General features: G+C 43.4%; 1 protein-coding gene across 2 annotated transcripts in view; it reads right to left on the reverse strand.

Moving 5' to 3' along the window:
• LOC147718893 (mitochondrial fission factor homolog B-like) overlaps positions 1-18,945 on the reverse strand; it is a 202,297-nt gene that overhangs the window by 77,505 nt on the left and 105,847 nt on the right. For both annotated transcript variants that reach the window (XM_086964655.1, XM_086964654.1), the window contains exon 2: positions 2,475-2,756. In XM_086964655.1, coding sequence (XP_086820781.1) covers positions 2,475-2,676 — 202 coding nt within the window. In that variant the 5' untranslated portion in view covers positions 2,677-2,756. The remainder of the gene's footprint in view (positions 1-2,474; positions 2,757-18,945) is intronic.

Here is an 18,945-nt window from a genome sequence, read left to right on the forward strand (position 1 = left end):
TCCGGCAAGGGTGCTACATCTTTGGTCCTCGGGAAAACAGTCAGGTATAGTTGGCAGGCTAGACCCATGGGTCCATGGCAGTAATCCCCTTATCCAGGCCACAACCCGAACATTTAGTGACAGCTATACCGGCACACCCTTTTGGCATACAGGGTTGCCACATGGCTCACTATTGGGTGCAGGTTCTTTTGGGTGAACGCCCTAAACACGGCAGACAAGAGTCTCACACTCCAGCCCAATTAGGTTCACAGGTGGCCTCTTCTGGCATACGGGGTCTTCAAGGCGCGTCAGTGCAGGCCTGGTACTTCCCACATGGCACATTTCACACTGTTGAGATAACAGTGGCCCGCTCCTTGTATACGGGGGTCGCCGGACTGTTCCTGCACAGGGACTCCTCTTGGCAGGGCTTCCCCCTGGACTTTGCCACCTCTAATGCGCTCCTCTTCCTCACAGGACATACTGGTCTTGGCAATCAGACAGGAGATGGTACTCCAGACGGTACTCCAGACTTCAGGGCAGGTGCTTTTGGTTCTCTTGGGTGATGTCCCCTCAGCCAACAGGGAGACTAGAAGACTGTGGCCACCCGTCCTGGTCACACACAGACATCTTGCCGAGCTTCCCTTTCTCTCACAGCCCATCTGGCTGTTTGGCAGATGACAATTTTTGGGGGACTTCTAGTCCTTTTACAGTCATCAAATGTAATTTAGGGTCTGGGTCTTTGAGGTTTCATGTTGGGTTTCTGCTTTTTTTTTTTTAAGTGTGCTCTTTTCCTTTTCATCTTCTGTCATGTAAGAGGCCTACCTCTACAGGCACAACTTCAAAGCTGATTGTCCCCAACACAATTCATAGGAGTGACCAGAGTTCACACAGTGACATGCGCATCTGAAGGTTAATCCCAGACCTCCAGCCCTACTCTTTATGATCCTCTTATCAGCTCCATCCCCCTTCCTGAGATGTGGGCAGGCCCGTTTCTTGTCCTCTATCACTGAATCAAAAAGTAGGCTTTTGAAATGTAAAAGGAGTCTGCACCTTTTCCCTTCAGTGTGTCCCCACCCAGTTCCCAGGAAGGAAGCAACCCACAAATCTGACTGGGGGATTCCTCCCCTGCTTATGTCTATTCCAGGCAGGCCTGTACTTGCCAAAATGGAACCCTGGGCCCTCCATACAATGCACCATTGCAGGCACACTCATTCAGCATACATTCTTACCACATTTTCTGTTCAGAACTAATATCTCTATGCATTGTATCCTCACATGTAAACACACATTCAGCATAAACACTCATTGATGCTTTTGTATTTTTTTTTAACCAGGATGTGTTAGTTCAAAACACACACTGCCAGCACACACACTATCTGTGCCGCACAACTCTTCACCCTTCATGTATTTTACTTCACACAAGCACATATACATCCAGCACATGTGGTCCTACTACATGCACTGCATAGCACTAGATCTCTTGTGTAATGTTTTTCCTCCAGGCATACATACACCCCACAAATGTACTAACCACACATGTGCTGCATAGTACTGCACCAATCTTGTATTGTACCCTTCCCAGGGGAACATACACACAACGCAGAGACACCACTCAGTTGCTATGCAGCACCCCACAACTACCTGATGTAGGAGAAGGGTGAGTTCAGCACACAGCAGAACTTTTAGAAAGTCTGTAGGTCTAACTCCCGTGACACAGGGCAAAAAAGTACTGTTTACTACTATGGATCACTACACGGTAAAATGCCACCACCTTGTTCGTGCTGCTAAACTCCTGCTGAATGCGGTGGCCTTTTACCACTATGAGGGTAGCACTTTAGGTGCCCCTGCCAGTCCAACAAGCCCACAATCTGTGAGACCGCCTATGCCATGATGCACATGCATAATCAGTGTTTGCCTGTAACAAAAATATCAGCATTAGGGATTCAGATAACAGTACAGTTGGGCACTCCAGGCAGGGGTACACATCTCTTACCATGCAGAGAACTTTCCGGTCCCAACACTCTAATAGTCTGATCAAACAAGATCACAAAGGACTTCACTTACCAACTATTTTGTTACCTGAAAGTTGAATGAGTTCTGTCAGAGTTCCTACAGAGAGACTTGTCCCAGTTACCACTGTCATTGCACCATGTGCTTGTACATTTGTTATTCCTGGGTGCCAAAAGGTATTTTTGATGTTAAGTGTTCAGATGTTGGTTGGTTATCAAAAGGGAGCTGCTGACCTAGAGAATGATCCTACACATCACAATCCTGAATTGAGGAAGTTCTCGTTGCACAGTGAACTGTCCATGGCAGGAATCTGTGTTTGATCTCGTGGTCAGAGTTTTGAATGCTGGCAGATCCACTCAGTTTTCCCTCCTCCCAAGGACAATAAAATGTTACCACGGAGTCATGTAACAGCAAACAACATGATTTTAGAAAACTAAATGCAATGAAATGAACAACCTATTAGTGGAGTCAGTTAATTTCATTACCTGCAAGTGATATCCTTTCCGGTATGTGCATCTGATAAGATGGGGGGTGGTCATCCACTGTATTGCCATCAGTCACAGAGGCAGGTTCTAGTAGAAATTTTAACTTGTTTGGGACTTGCATGCACCGGTTGATGGTCTCTGTGAAGCTCAAGTCAAACTTCGTTCTGTTAGGGTCCATTCCCAAGAAAATCTGTGCAGTCATTGTTTATTTTCATGTGTGAGAAACACTCAAGGAATAGGATCTTGAAGCATTTTTGTTCAAATGCAGGGTACGCCCACAACCTTGAAACATGTAAAGAGAAAAACTGAAGATTTATCACTTTTTGCATAATTATTCCACTGATCCTCACTACATTAGACAGCTAATCTACTTTGTACATATGTTCAATGTTCAAGACCCTGATGTTCCATAAAAATGAATATCAGTGAGGGACACAATGGGAGAATTCATCGAATAGGCCCAGATGTACTAGGATTTGCTTCCCAAAAAGTTGTCACCCGAACTTGGGAGTCTCATTGGCCAAAGGGTTGAGAACCGAATTAAAGTCATCAATCATTGATGCATACCATACCGACTCACACCTCTTTCTAATTGAGATTTGGTATGGTTTAAATACAGCCACTATGCAATTTAGAGCAACACTCAGAATTGCAAAATCAGGTTAGTGCATATGAAAAAGGGATTTTGTGGTTGCAAACCCGGATATTTTGGAAATTAGAAGGTGTGACTAAATGACCTTTACATTTGGCCTACAGTTCCTGGACCCAGAAGTACATGAAGAAGTCAAAGGGTGGGAAGGTCAGACAAGTCTTGGGGCTTGATCACTTTCAAGCTGCCGGATTACCTAGTTATACACATTGGTGATTGTTAATCTTTCAGAGTGATGGGGTATTATCCCCGTCCCTCTTTGCATTGAGGGAGCAAGCAAAAAATGCAAACATGACTTTCTCTTGGGGGGTGGGCCCAAGAGGGTTTTAAGGACCACATCTCACAGTACACTTATTGTATAACATTGATAAAATGCCATGACTTCTGACAGACCACTGGTCAATTGTTTGCATATTTTCACAGAGTACTAAGAATCTCTGGTCCTCCCCAGTTGTGTTGAAGGTTCACCCGCCCTAAGGAAATTGTGAGACAATTTCAACATTTTTTAATAGAATACTCCTGTAAAATGCCTAAATTGCAAGAGTTCAAACAGAAAGTTCAGAAAATTCAAATGAACTATCAATTTCATTAACATCTATCTTTATTTCTGCTTTCACTTTATTTATTTTGCCCATCCTAAATCATAAAAGCATATTCTCAATCAAAAGTTATGTTACGACTGAGAGTCTCATTCGAACGGGTATAGTTGAAAAATAAGCAAAACATTGGAAAACATCGGAAACCTTACCACCTTAGGTAACACACAGTATCACTGTTGGTGCTCAAGTTACAGAGACCTTATCCATATGGACAGCACACAGGTTGTAGCAATTTTACTGATTCGGGTAGATATTATCCCTCAGCTTTGAATGAACATGTGGGAAAGCAATAATTTTATTCCCAAGCTTCTGTTTTTCAGTTTAGGAAAAAAACACGTTGTGGTATTGAATACAATCCTTTAATTTCTAAACAAATAAAGTCTGTTGCCCCAAACAAAAGTTTATCATCATCAGAAAACAAACCCTTTGACCCGGCATGCCAGTTTTCCGCTTTATGAGAATACATATTTAGTTCTCAAACATCACTATATCATTTTCATCTAGAACTCACCTGTGCTACAGGCGCACATGGATATACTGTGCTTTACATGTCCAAATATCAGCAAATATCAGCAAGTCATACCATAGATGACCACAGTATTACAACATTACCACAATTATGTTAAAGTCAGAAATATAACAGGAGTTGACATTATCATGCAAAGATTGGATGCTATATGCCAAGAATTACCCCACTATTTATGTGTCAGGAGGAAGACACCATCACCAGTTATACTCAAAATGGACCAGTAATTGGCACTAATATTCCAGGGTGAGCACTATACTGGGGGGGCAGCATCATGCAAGGGAAGTGCACAATATGCCAAGAACAACCACCATTATGGCAGGGTCAGCTCAATACCATGGTTGACATCATACCATAAAAGTTCACAATGTGATAAGTATTGTCACAATAACATCAAGGACACCAGTAACATGGGTGAGCGCCATCATGTCATGGATGCCTCAATATATCAAGAAGTGCCACCAGTATGTGAAGCCCTGCATTTTGCTAAGGGGGTGGACCTTCAAGCCACAGATACCCACATTATGCCAAGAACTGACATCTTTAGCCAAAGCTGCATTTTACCAACAGAAGGTACAAAGCTCATAAATACTCACATGCATACATAAGCTCAAATACATATACACCCCATAAAAAACATTTTTTGCGCTTCAATTCTGCTGGTATGGCTGCTTCACTACTCCCTCGGCCTCCAGACGCCAGTAACATTTCCGAGAACATTGCGAGTCCTGCTTCACCAATAGAGTGAGACAGAGAGGCAGATCAGTCTGGATCCAGTGCGGTCAATCACAATGTTAGTGTAAATCTGGGACTGTGACTAACATTGGGGCACTCATGCACATCACTCTGCTGAGGAGCCGTGGACTGTGTATTATGGCCCTACCTCTCAGTTACAGAGCTGTTTATCAGCACTCTAAACCCATAGGGAACAGTGAATATTTGATGGGTGGGCTTCTATTCAATCAGATATGCATGGTTTGCATTTTTCCACTGTCTTTGCCATCATGCAGTAGAAGCAACATTGCACAGAATGAGACCCTCAAAGTAAAGAGTAGATAAAGAAAAGAGGTGGGGGTTGGAGCACTGCGAATAACACCTACATGTTTGAGCTGTCCCTATTTTAGTCATATGCTTAAGAATGACTTAATTTACATATATTAAAATAACCGTGGGATGTAGTCATCTAGTGAAGAGGCTGATAAGGAATGGTACAATTGGTAACTGAAGTCTATTTAATAAACTCTGATGCAAATATTCTCTAACAAAATATTGTAACAAAATAACAAACAAATTCCAGGTTACGTCTAATCCAAAACGTACCAGGTATCTGCAAAGAAACGTATAACTAGTTCTATTGTCAGTAACATCCGCTATTAGAAAAGAAAACATATGTTACGAATAGCCACCCACGTTTGTTTATAAAATTGCCTTCCATTAGAGAATTAAAGATGAGTTTATGAAATATTAAAAAGTGAAGGCAGTATCCATCACAAACAACAAACTTGAGGCAAGCCGCGGGTTACCAACACTGCCATGCCTCAGTTTCAGTGATGTTTGTGCAGGGGGCTTCACGCCTATAGCACATCAAGATCATAAAAACTAAGCATGGGCGGAAAATCCGTTTCGCTCGCGGATTTTGCGGATTTTTGGTAAATTCGCAATCCGCGAGATTCGCGAATCTCCCGCAAAATCCGCAAATCCGCGAGCAGCGGATTTTGCTCGCACTGCTCGCACTGTTCGCGTGAGTTCGCGGCTTCCCAGTACAACTTCGCGCCCCGCGAATAAGTGCAAAATTGCAGAAATACGATCTTAGCAAAACTGAAACTACTTACCAGGTTCAAAAGTTCAGGCTCATCATTAGTAGCCATTTCCTGTAGTGCTTCCTGAGGGGCCCCTCCAGAGTTCAGTTGCCAGTTGCAACTATTATGTGACCCTGCTCTGAACCTCAGAATAGTTACACATATGCCACAAAGGTCCTGAATTACAGCTAAGGGAGACAAGCAGGAGCCAGGCTGGAGGTTCAAATCCATTAATCAGCCCCTAATTCATTATTGTCAGTTGGGGCAGGGCAGGTGTTGTAACTAATTTTGCAACAATGAAAGCACTTAGCAAGTTCAAAAGATCACTAATCAGGAAGCACTAAGGAAGCAGGTGCCAGCTAAAAAAATATTCTGTGACACATTAATCAGCCCCAAATTAATTCAGGTCACTTGAGGCAGGGAAGGTGTGCTTGCGTTGCCACAATAATGTACACTGACTGGACAACCAGAGGGTGCTGTGATGAAACAGAGGGTGGCATGGGTGGGCCAGAGGGTGGCATGAGTAGTCAGAGAGTGGCAGTGGTGACAGAGAGTGGCAGTGATGAAGAAGAGTGTCCCAAACAGGCTGGACACGTAGAAAACAACAAGTTCGCGAAACTTGCGACCCGACAGGTAAGTTCGCAATTTGCGACATTGTACAAAACCCTCGCGAACTGGCAGAAACCCGCGCAAACACACAAAAAAAAAATCCGCAAATTCGCGAGAATTCGCGGATTTTGCGGATTGCGAGTTCGCAAATCCGCAAAATTCGCGAACGCGAGATTCGCAAAATTCGCCCATGCTTAATAAAAACCAAACCTCCTCCATTTCTTAACATCCTATAGATGTCTCCACTAAATGCTGTGAAAAATTTGCTAAATTCTTCTCAGACTAAAAAACAAAAATAACAAACGTTGAAGTCTTGTTGTTCCCCTCCCATCTGCTCCTTGCACAAAAAACCCCATCTCTAACAATGGCTCCCCATTTGTCCCCCCATCAACTAATAATGACCTCTACAACTCTACTCTCTCAAAACACCAGAACTCTATCATCAATCACCTTCATCCAAACAACAATGCAATCTGGTCTGAATTTCAATATATATCTGAAAAGGAAGTCTTTGAAACACTATCATCCATGAAGTCAACTTCCCTTATCCCTACTCTCTTGTTAAAAATCTCAGACACATCTTTATCCCATCCTGGACCAATATCATCAACTTCTCTGTATCAGAGGCTCAATGTTAGACTCTCTCAAACTTGGCCAAATAAACCCCATCAAAAAGTTCAATGCTAACCCCAACAACCTTGAAGATTACAGACCCATTACCAACCTCCCACTACTTGCGAAAAACATAAAAAAATGTGTACTCTCTCAATTAAACAATCACATTGAGAAATTTAACTTACACAACACATTCCAATCAGGAGTCAGGAAAGTCTGTGGTACAAAGACTGCAATCCTGAACATCACGGATGACCTACATAGATTCCTCGATGAGGGAGATGACTGTCTCCTAATCCTACTGGACATCTCAGGGGCTTTTGATACCGTCAACCACAGCATTATTGTCAACCCCCTCTACCTACGGGCTGGCATCAGTGGTACCGTCCTACAATGGCTCTACCCTAATCAAACTAAACAATCCCACATTGACAGCAACAATACTCAACCAAGGGTTCCCACAAGGTTCTATCCTATACCCTGACCTCTTCAACCTCTACAACGAATCCCTCACACTGATTTTGAAAATAGCCAGGAGTGCTTACCATCTTAACGCAGATGACACCCAAATCTATATCAAAATCGCTTCACTTAAAGACATCCATCACCGCAATAATACTCTCTACTTCATATACACCTGGCTCGACAACAACCACCTTAAAGTAAACCCCCAAACACCGAACTCCTCCTCATCCAGCTTAAAAAAATACCTGACCCATCCACAACTGGCTCGATAGTTTAACTGCACTAAACTGTAAACTACACATATCCAACTCTGTCAAATATCTTGGGATCACACTAAATCACATAAAAAATCAAACCATTCATCCCTAGAACACCTGAAGGAAGACCTTAATCCAATCCCTTGTCCTCTCCAAGCTGGAGTACAGTAACGCAAAGATCACCGGCACCCCAAAAACCCACCTTCTGTCAATGAAGTCCACACTCAACGCAGCAGCTGGATTGCTGTCCTTTGGGAGACACTTCGACCACATCACTTCCACTCTCAAGAAACTTAACTGGCTACCAATTGAAGCAAGAAGAATATTCAAAACTGCTTGCGTAATACACAAAGCCCTCTATTCTAGAAAACGAACCTACCTTGCAAACAAACTCACAATATGTAACTCCGACATTCTTCTCCACTTCCCTCCATGATTCAAGACAACCAAATCTCTCACCCGAGCCTTCTCGGGGAACGCCCCCAGAATTTGGAATGCCCTTCCTAAGGAACCTCAGAATAACCAATCCTACCTTCACTTCAAGAAAAATGTAAAACTATATCTCTTCTCAACAAATTTCTAAACTCATACACCTAAATAAATGATCTACCAAATACCTTGTCCAACAAATTTTATCTGCTCACTCTGACCTCTATTTCCACCACCCTCCCTATACTTCACTCCTACTGCACATTGTACAAATATATGCCTCCCACTTGCATCTATCTCCTATAAACGACCCCTCTGTACTAACTACTTGCATGATAATGTAGGACTTTTTCCCTCCTATTCCATGACACCTCCTGTGAACGATGTATATGTAATCCCTGTCAAGCCTTATATTGTATGACTCTTTCCTTCCCACTTTTGTTAAACCTCTTGTAAACAATGTTTATCTATTCCATGTAAAGCGCTCTGATGCCCTTGGTTCAGTACACAAAACTCAAAACTAGATCAATAAATAAATATATCTCTGACCCATTCATAACTTTGAAGATTTGTACCATAGATATCTCATAAATGTAATGCTTTAGGTTTTACGTCAATAAGAATGAGCCCTGAAAATGTGATGTGTTTTTTAACCTGCAAAGTTATAACATCATAGAACACTTGCAACTTATCACTGGGATATTAAATTGACATTTTAGGTGCAATTTACAATATTTTTAACTCGCGTTGCCTTCTTCATGGTGCTGTTTTAGGTGAACAACTATGCTGCATGGTTACTGGTGATTAAAAATGTAGATTCCACATTTATTTCTCTTGGTTACCGAGGTACCAACCATGGACGAAAAAATGCTCGTAGAGCACAAACAGTCTATGGAATTGTTTGTATTTTGTGTACATTTTGCATTATCATAACCTTGCTCCCTGTTGGCGGTATGCATATCTTACAATCAACCACCCACTATAAAGTTCTATTTCTAAGTTACACTTTTGGAAGCTAAGTCTTCTTTATACTACAGTTATGCCATTCATTCTTCTGCCCGATGAAGAAGCCTAGGGCTAAACTGCGCTGATCGGTGAGTCTATATATGTGAATTTCTTTCAGTTTCATATGATTCAGAAGGTGAAAACACACAAACAAACAATTCTGTAATACTGTATAAAACATTTCTAACTTTGGTTGAATTTTCCACAACGTTTGACATAACTAACACACACACGCGCACACCCACACAAAGATTAGATCCTTCCTCTTAAGATCTGTGCATATTCCAAAGGCAAATCACTGCTTGCTTAAACCTACTTCGGAATTGGAAAACATAGTAGCAAAGGACATAACATGCAGTGCTTGAAAATGAAATATATTCAGTCCAATTCTTGTATGTCTTTATTACTTACTATTGTAGGTTATATTTATAATTCTATTAGGATTGCTAAACAATTCTTTACTCCGGCTGATTCCCCAACCCTTCTATAGGGCAGGAGTGCCACCAGTTTAGCGAGGCAGGTGGCTGACTTTATTTATTAACAGTACAATTAAAGTCATTACAGTAAAAAACATAAAAGCGAACAGAGAAAAAAAATAGCCACGGTAAAAAGTATGGAGGCATCTAATGAAGTTTAGTTAATGTGTCATCCCCCCCTCCCCTCGGCTCTAACTCGATCAGCCTGTGCCGGTGGTCATTGTCTTAAGTCCTTGCACAAAGTTTCTTAGGCGCCTGCATTAACCTTGGTAATTTTCTACTTCAGCGATCTGTAGGCCAAACTCCTAGGCCCTTCCATTGAGAGAAGCGCATATGGTGCAGTCTCAGTGGGACGGGTGAGAAGGTGCAGGGCTCTATATTTGTTTGAGGAAAAAGCAACTTTATCCTCCGTATTGTGCTGGGCACCGTTGTTTGGTTGTGTTCGCTTGTGGCCTTTAAAGCAGTCCTTATCTGATGGGTAAATTTCCCCAGTCTTGCCAAGGTCATTGTGGTTGTTTTAGAAAAGCACAAGGCTGATGCTTCACTACATGTCTTGGTTCCCTTGGAGATACAGACTAGGCGAAGCAGTCGTCGGCGTTCGTTCCTAAGGGCGGGCAGCAACATAGAAGATGTAACCAGGATTCCCTCCTGTAGGAGCACAGTCTGCAGTTTGTGCAATCCCCCTTGTGAGCTCATGCGGGGTTAAAATCGATGATTCCTAGTGTACGTACTCTCATGGAGAGAATTTTGGTTCAGACTTGTGGCGTCAGGGCTTCGTTTAAGTAGGGTTGTGCCTTGCCTACCATATAGGAGCTATTCAATGGGACTAAATGGAGGCCAAAACGGGGCAATTTAAGATCCAGCTCAAATGAGATTTCGCGGACTTGTCTATTTATGACTTTTTTCCAGGCATTTAGTGGAATTTCCGGCAATGGCGTGCTCTTTTCCTCGATCTTTGATGTACTGATTGCTTTGCCGAGGCTGGTATGCCATACTGAGCTTAGCCCCTAAAAGATGACTCTCAGTTGTTGTCTTAAGGAAATTGTTGGGGCCCTTAAGATCCTTAAGTATAAATTTATAATCTCTCCTTGGCACATCAGGTTGGGCCTTACCAGGCCTAGCGCCAGCCTTAGCCTGGACTTCCTTGCTGACTTTGGAATGGAGAAAACTGAATTATACGATTTGGCTTGGGCTGTGATAAGAAGGGCATCCTACGACCCCAGCAAAACCTGGGGACCATAACTAATGGCTTGCAGCAATTTTGACTTTAGGGCAGTCAGTATTGGTCCGGCAGTGGGGCTGATCAGATGTAGACTCAACTGCTTTAACAGGAATATATTCTTATTGGCCTTAGAGGACTGCTGCTTTAGGTGGGCGTTTGCATTGGCCTGTTCCATGAGCCACACCCCTATATAGTTGTAGGCTGCTACCGTACTGATTTGAAGATCTCCCATTAGCTATTGCGCCTTCTTTTTCAGGTGGTAGCTCCCAAAAATGACCACCTTTGTTTTCACCTGGTTGACTATGAGATTGTTATCATTTTTAAATTGGTTCAATACGTTTAGGGCTCTCTGTAGGCCCACTCTCGTGTGGTCCATTATGGCAGTGTCATCGGTGTATTGTGGGTAAGAGGGCCTCCAAAGGAGTTTGTTTTCAGTATTGACTTTGCTTATTTAGATGAATTGAATATAGGTAACTTAATTATCCTGGGGTAACTTAATTCCAATAAATCAAATGGCTAAAGTTCACTGGACACAACAATACTCAACATTAACACAAATATTAACATAAAAACAAATAGACATGTGTATATGCAAAAAATAGATTTTATCAAATTTTAAATTAGCAGGGAAGAATTACAATAAACCAAAATGTACAGCACAGGAATACAAGACAAGTGTTAGGAAATCAATCAAACTCTCTGTATAGCCTGTGATAAGCTTATCCAAAAACAAGGAGTGGAGAAATTTCCTTTTGGATGAAGCAGAAGTCGACGTTTCGGTCTCTATGGGCAACTCAACGAGACCATCATCAGGACAAATAGAAACAAAATATTGTAACTCCTCAGAGGTCAGATCACGCGCCAGTCTTTTCCGAAAGGAAATTTCTCCACTCCTTGTTTTTGGATAAGCTTATCACAGGCTATACAGAGAGTTTGATTGATTTCCTAACACTTGTCTTGTATTCCTGTGCTGTACATTTTGGTTTATTGTAATTCTTCCCTGCTAATTTAAATGTTGATAAAATCTATTTTTTGCATATACACATGTCTATTTGTTTTTATGTTAATATTTGTGTTAATGTTGAGTATTGTTGTGTCCAGTGAACTTTAGCCATTTGATTTATTGGAATTAAGTTACCCCAGGATAATTAAGTTACCTATATTCAATTCATCTAAATAAGCAAATTCAATACTGAAAACAAACTCCTTTGGAGTCCCTCTTACCCATCTGATCACATTTCACCCAGCCCCCAAAGGTTTACTGGGTAGCTCACTTTACCGAATATATCGGTGTATTGTGGCACCGGCAGCCTAATGCTGCCTAATCTCGGTACTGCTAGGCTGGCTCCTTTCAGGGTGTCCCCCAAATCTGCCATGTACTGGTTAAAGAGGAAGGGGGCCAGGCAGCATGCATCCTTGTTTCAACCCGTTGTTCATTGTTATTTTGGGGGACACTGTGCCAGAGCTGGTTTGGACCCGCACCCAGGTGCCTTCATATAGTGATCTAATTGCCTTCAATAGATTTGGCGGGATGCCCCAGTTTTCTAGTTTCCACCATAACCTATTTCGTGCCACTTTGTCGACAGCTGTGCTATAGTCAATGAAGCAGCAAAAGAGTGGTGGATGTTTATTTTTTCCTGCTTGAGTTGCTAGGTGCGCTAACGCTAGTATGTTGTCCATTGTCGATGACTGTGGTCTGAAGCCAGTCTGGTAGATAGGAATGGTACAGGTGAACTGCCAAGTGATGGTGGCTCACCTCACCTACTTTTCCAAACTCAAATGAGGTCCTAAGTAGGTTCCTCAGCTGAGATGCACTTGGAACATCAAAGGCATGGAGAGTAGGGAGGCAGGAGGACAGTGGCAACTCTGCACAGCAAGGAAGATTCACCAACTTAGATTTATGGACATCTGGGATAGTTGTGAGATCACAAAGTATGCATTCAACAAAGGAAGTGCATCATAGTGCTGCAAAACTGTCAGTGGAAAGCCTAGGAATTGTATCAGGAGTGACTAGAACAGCAATAGCGGACAGATTCAACAAATCATATTAGACTATCTACACATTGATCAAAAGAAGAGATAGGAAGTCCATCTCTGCTGCACTGACGAATTCCTGTTTGCCAGAAACAATAAATTATTTGTTCCTAGCTCTGTAACCATCTTATACACTCTATTTCCAGTTTGAAAAGTATAAGCGGTTCTTAAAAGCTATGAAGATGTCCCTCTTCTATTAATCGTCTCCAATCTCTATCTAGCACTGTTTTTGGCCATGGTGTGTTGGCTGATAAGTGCGAAGTTGCTTCTCAATAAATACATGGAATAAAGTCACTATTTACTGCAGTGCTGGAATTTCTGCTTCCAAAATTAGGTTCAGGGCTGATTAAGTCAGTCTACTGTGGTGCACTAGACTAAAGGGGGTCATGGCCCTGCCAGTGAAGAATCTGTGCCCAGATAGAGCATGCTTCTTGAGGCTGAAGAAAGCATGAAGCCATGAAGAAGGGAAATCTGTGTCAGAGACTTCCATTTGACCTGCTGGTACTGGACATTTCTTGTGGGCTTGGGAATTAAGTTGTGGGAATCTACCTTTCACCTGGAAGAAGTGGACTGGAACATGAGGAGTCAGCCTTGAAAGGATGTTTCTTCAAGTTAGCACTGCTAACAGAAAGTATAGGGAAACCCTGTCAGCTCTCAGCAGACTCGCTGTTTTTCCCTTCTTACACTTTTTAAAGTAAAGTTTAAGGCTAAGACAGGCACACTTTATCATTGTACCAAAACGTGAGAGACCCTTACAAGCTAAAGCTTTTTCCAAGTGAAGGCATTCTTGCTCCAAAACAGCATCTAGGTTTTATTGCAAAAAACTTTCTGCAGAAGGAACCACCAACTGAACTCACTTGTGGAGCAAATACTGAGAGTGACAAGGCACCTGAAAATGCATTGAGGACACCCTGTCATTTTTGCAGGTGGACAATTTGTTTCAGTGATGTTCAAATAATTTTACTGACCTGCAGGTGCCCATAAACAAAGATCTGCATTGGGGCTTTTAAGCATAAGAGTGATGGCAAGGTGTTTGAGCTCAGGAGGTACAGGAGAGGCTAAGAATAGCTAGTTTCCTAGAGCCAGTAAGCACTGCGTTTAGAAATATATCACATTTATAGACAAGCGTATTTAAAGTTCCGCAGTCATGTTTCTTTAACTTGTATTTAAATGCTTCAAAAAACTTATTTTTAATTTTTTTTGTAAAACCTTTATTTTAGCATTCAGTAGAAATACAAGCATGGGCCTACAACCGCGGGGGGCGGTCGCTAGACAAATTAAAATTTGTTGATATTACAATACGACACAGCTCATCAGCCGACAACCCAAAGGTCCGGCAGCGATTCAGAGTAAACCTTGTATTGGAATGCATAGCCGGAGTTCAGGATAAGACAGAGGTTTCATTTTATATTATATAAGAGAGGATCAGGTGCCATACAATCAAACAGGAGAAGTGGGGGGAAGGGTAAAAACAGGATATACATGTAATGACCACTATAATGGAGATTTGGCGCCAGAGCATATAGTTCGGTACAAAAGAACACACAATATACATTTCCATGTTGCGCCAATACCCGAGGCCTGCCCGCCCACAAATCAAGATATCATAAAAGCAAAAGCACGAAGTACAAGCATACTATAAGAATCCAAATGATTCGTAGTTATACTGACCCTACAAGAAGAAAGAGAAAGAAGGAAGGCCATAGAAAAAAAAAAAAAAACCTTCAGCCCCCCCCACCCTGCTCCCCTGCAAATGGCTACAGCCTGACCCCACTAGCAGCGTGCCTGTCGCCCCTAACAACTAAAACCCCAAAGGTAGGAAAAAGAAGAGCGGAGGAGGGCATATCCATGTGGGCTCCCAGCCCCTTCAGACCCCCCGCCTGAAACATCCACCCCCTATCAGTAAAAGATAACCGTATGACAGCAATGTAGAGAAATTAGAGGGTACCGTGAGAGACCGCCCAGCCTCTTAGAGCAAACAGTTGCAGGTCCAACACTTGTAAATGCCATGCCAACCCATCTCGATCCTGCCGATCTTAACCTTGGCCCTTCCGAACAAAAACACGAACCCCTTCCAGCGAGACCCAGAGGCACACAAAGAAGCAATAAAGAAGAGAAGAGTCAGCAGAAATCAGCCCATAGCTACCAGCAGGCAGTCCTCAGGAACCGTAGATGCAGACGAACTCTCCCTCCGAGATGAACAGTTCCAATGTGTCTTGAACAGGAGTCGTAGCGTCGCCAGGAAAGGAGAAGATGACCACAAAAGAGATGGAAAGTCACAGACAGAAGTCTCCGGGAGGGGAACGCCTGACGATATCTCCAAAGCAGGCAGTGGTGAAAAGTTCAGCAATACCATGCCATCCTCGGGAACACCGTCCACCAGGGCACCATCCGATGATTCCATTACTCGTTTCTTCACGGGGTCCTCGCACGGAGTCAAAATGGCCGCGTTTTGAATGGCTGCAGAATCACGTTTCAACAATAAGGCCGGGCACGTTTCCACCAGGAGAATTTCAGATTGGCGCGAGTCCAACTTGCTCAGCAAAGTATCCACATGTGAGCGGAATGTCCAAAGTTCTGCCAGTATTAACCGCAGCGATGGCTCATGCACCGTTCGATCCATAATCTCGTGCTCGGTATCAATCACTATCACCTCCCCGGGTGATTCCGGCACCGACAGGGGGGATAGACAGGATCTCGAACGTGCAAATGCGAAGGGTGACCAGTCTTTGTTCGCAACCACGGTCAACCCCATTAAGGCCGCAGGCCAGTGACCCCGAACCACCGAACCCCGGCGGGAACAAACCGGGTCCGCGGGACGGGGGCCCCCACCCGCAGCTAGCAGCACGCAGACTCACTCCTCCGTCGATACTGAGCAATGAAGACGATCGCCACCAAATCCGGGCTGAAACAAATCCTCCACTCCGGTCGACCTGGCCCAGCCTGAGTCTCCTGGCCGATGTTGTTGCACTACAGCCCGGCTGTGAAAGTACTCCAGGCCCCGGCTTCACCGCTGGAGCAGGCCGCAAACTTACACTCGATGTAACTCCGTCAAACAAGCTGATAAAAGTTTCCGGATTTCACCATCGGAGTGCGGGACAGTTCATGCACACAGAGACTAGGTGTTAAGTCAGGATAACATGCAGGATATCGCGGCGGGTTACGAGGGTCGACGGAGCCGGGAGCCTAAGCAGCCATCTTGCATGCTGACGTAGCTCCTCCTGTCAAAAAACTTTATTAATACACAGACCCCTCCTAAATTAAAAAAACACAATATTTTCATTCACAAATATAACATTTGTTGATAGCACATTATTTTTAACATATGTTAGGCTCTTAACTAAGAGCGTTATGCCCCGAACTCCCTTCCTCAGGGGCTTTGTAGCATAACTGTAAAAAAAAAACGAATGCAACAAGTTGGACTTGAACCCAGCAGTAACAATTGAAAAGCTGTACTAACATGAAATTTCAAGATGTGTACTCAATTGCGAAATTTGTAGGCAATTTTGAATACAAAACCATGCCAATATGTCCTAAAAGTATACTAGAGCTAATGAGTAGATAGACCCAAACCCCCTGTTGCTCCGACCGGAGCAGTGTCGGTAATGAAATCTTAATCTGTGACAATCCAGTTGTGAAATCCAATTTAAAACCCTTTCAAGTGTCAAACCAATGTATCTGAAAAACCAAGTGATTTCATCAATTTACAGAAAATCGCTGTTCTCAATGCATTCCGTATTTAGCTGAAAAGAAACTGTAGTAAATCTGTATTAAAGCCTGAATCATACTTTTGAATATAGATGTTCAACTAGAGGTAGATTCTTTTAACATACCACTGCTCAAAATGAGGAACCTCCCGAAACCTTTACAATGTTCCCGATCTGGTAAGTAACTGCAACAGAAAGTAAGAAGTCAGGGCCCGATTCACAAAAGTAATCGGAGACAAAATCCTAACTTTAATACTCTTAAATTCCCCTCATGAATACCGAACGTTGTAAAGTTAGGATTTTGTCTCAGATTACTTTTGTGAATCGGGCCCTCAGATCACATAAATGGCTGTCTTGGCCTTAAAAAATTACCGCAAACAAACGTGACGATAGCTCACCTCATAATCTTATGTATCAAGGACTCTAGTCGTGTTTCAAATCTACAAAGTAAAAGATGATCAGACAATTGTGAAATATATCCGTATGAACATCGTTCATAATTCCTAGAAATAAAAATAGAGATCAGGAGGGTCACTTATGAGTCATATCAGAAGAGGGCTGCCTAGCGACAGCCCCTGTTTTGCCAGCCTTTGATTATGAACGTCTAAAGCTCCACAAGAGGCTATGATGATTTTACCATTCTAAAATATTCAAAACCTGTATCAGGGGCAAACCGATGCAAGCCTTGAAAAACACAAAAAATGAACCAGCCAATTTGAGGCTGCCTGGTGAGATACACTGCCCTTAAAATCAACATTTGTGGAAGTCAGCCAAGTTAATGCAAATAAAAACAAAAAAATACATGTATGAGGGTTACGAATGTATGGCGTTACTTTGCCATCTATTACCCCGCAGTAGGTTACAACTTGGACGTTACATCGCCTGCGTTGTTACCACGCATGGCTTTACATCGCAAGAGATAGCAGATGGATTTAGGAATAGTATAAATTACAATTCCTACTCCAGTTACCGCAACAGCAGAAAAAATGTGTTGGATTTAAAATCCAACACATTCCCTGGTGTTGCGAACAATCTAGCGCAAGTCGTTGAAACCCGAACAATTTTGGATACCGCCTAGGTGGCAACGTCATAGTTCTATTGAAGGAAATTCGTTATAGGAGGGGGAGGGATGGGAGAATCAGGGAGAAGAGGAGAAACTGTGCTCAATGTCCGGCTGGATAAGTGACGGCCGAGGAATGAACCAGGCTGATCTCCTCAATAGCTGAACCGAGCAGCTCCACCGGGCGTCGGACATAATGCTTAGACTTCGCTGTCAGGATAGTGATCAAGTGTACTCAGAGAATGTCAAAGTAGCATGGGTTGGGGGGGTGAGAAACCATGGTCCGAATGAAATCCAGATGCCATTTTGCGGTCAGGCACTTGCCTGAGAGGGTTCTGTAAGGAAAGGTTTGGCTCAGTAAAAACAGTCCCCTGGCCAGACCCATATGACGGGGGTGGTTCTCGGAGAAGTCTCTGCTGCTATCCATGGTGTAAGCATCGGGGATGGGGTCTGCAGCGTGCACTGATAGGATTGCCTGAGTGCAATGCTTAAAGTCTGAAGATACTGACGGCCATGTTAGGGTCATGCAGCCGTGGGCCTCAGCTTCGCATATGTAGTGGCCCCAGGGTCCCCTCTCCACACCCTATGTATGTCAGGTACTCACAGTATTTTACTACAAAAGGATGAGCCCCTTTGCTGTTCAGCTACCGGGGCCCGGGGCAGCCCCACTCAATCCTTCCTCTCTGCGGCCATTGCTCGGTCAGGCACCTCGTGGTCTGTGAGCCAGGTGGGCTCTGCTCAACTCACTTTGTGGCCCCCACCAACCCGGCGCTCAAATAGTAGCTCCAGAAATCACTGCAGCCCCCACCAGACTGTTACCAATCCAGCAGCGGCCCAGAGAGCGGTAGCTGAGACACCTCATCCACGCCTCATCCCCAATGGAGCGCAGAACAATCAGTCCGCCATATTCGTTCAGTGCGGAACTGTGAACTCTCGATTCGGGGCCAGATATTAAGGTTAGGGCCGCGATGTTATGCCCAAGCGCCTCCAACCATATTCCATTCAGAAGACCAATCTAC

The sequence above is a fragment of the Lissotriton vulgaris genome, chromosome 4_1, assembly GCF_964263255.1.
Source record: "Lissotriton vulgaris chromosome 4_1, aLisVul1.2, whole genome shotgun sequence".
Taxonomy (NCBI): Eukaryota; Metazoa; Chordata; class Amphibia; order Caudata; family Salamandridae; genus Lissotriton; species Lissotriton vulgaris.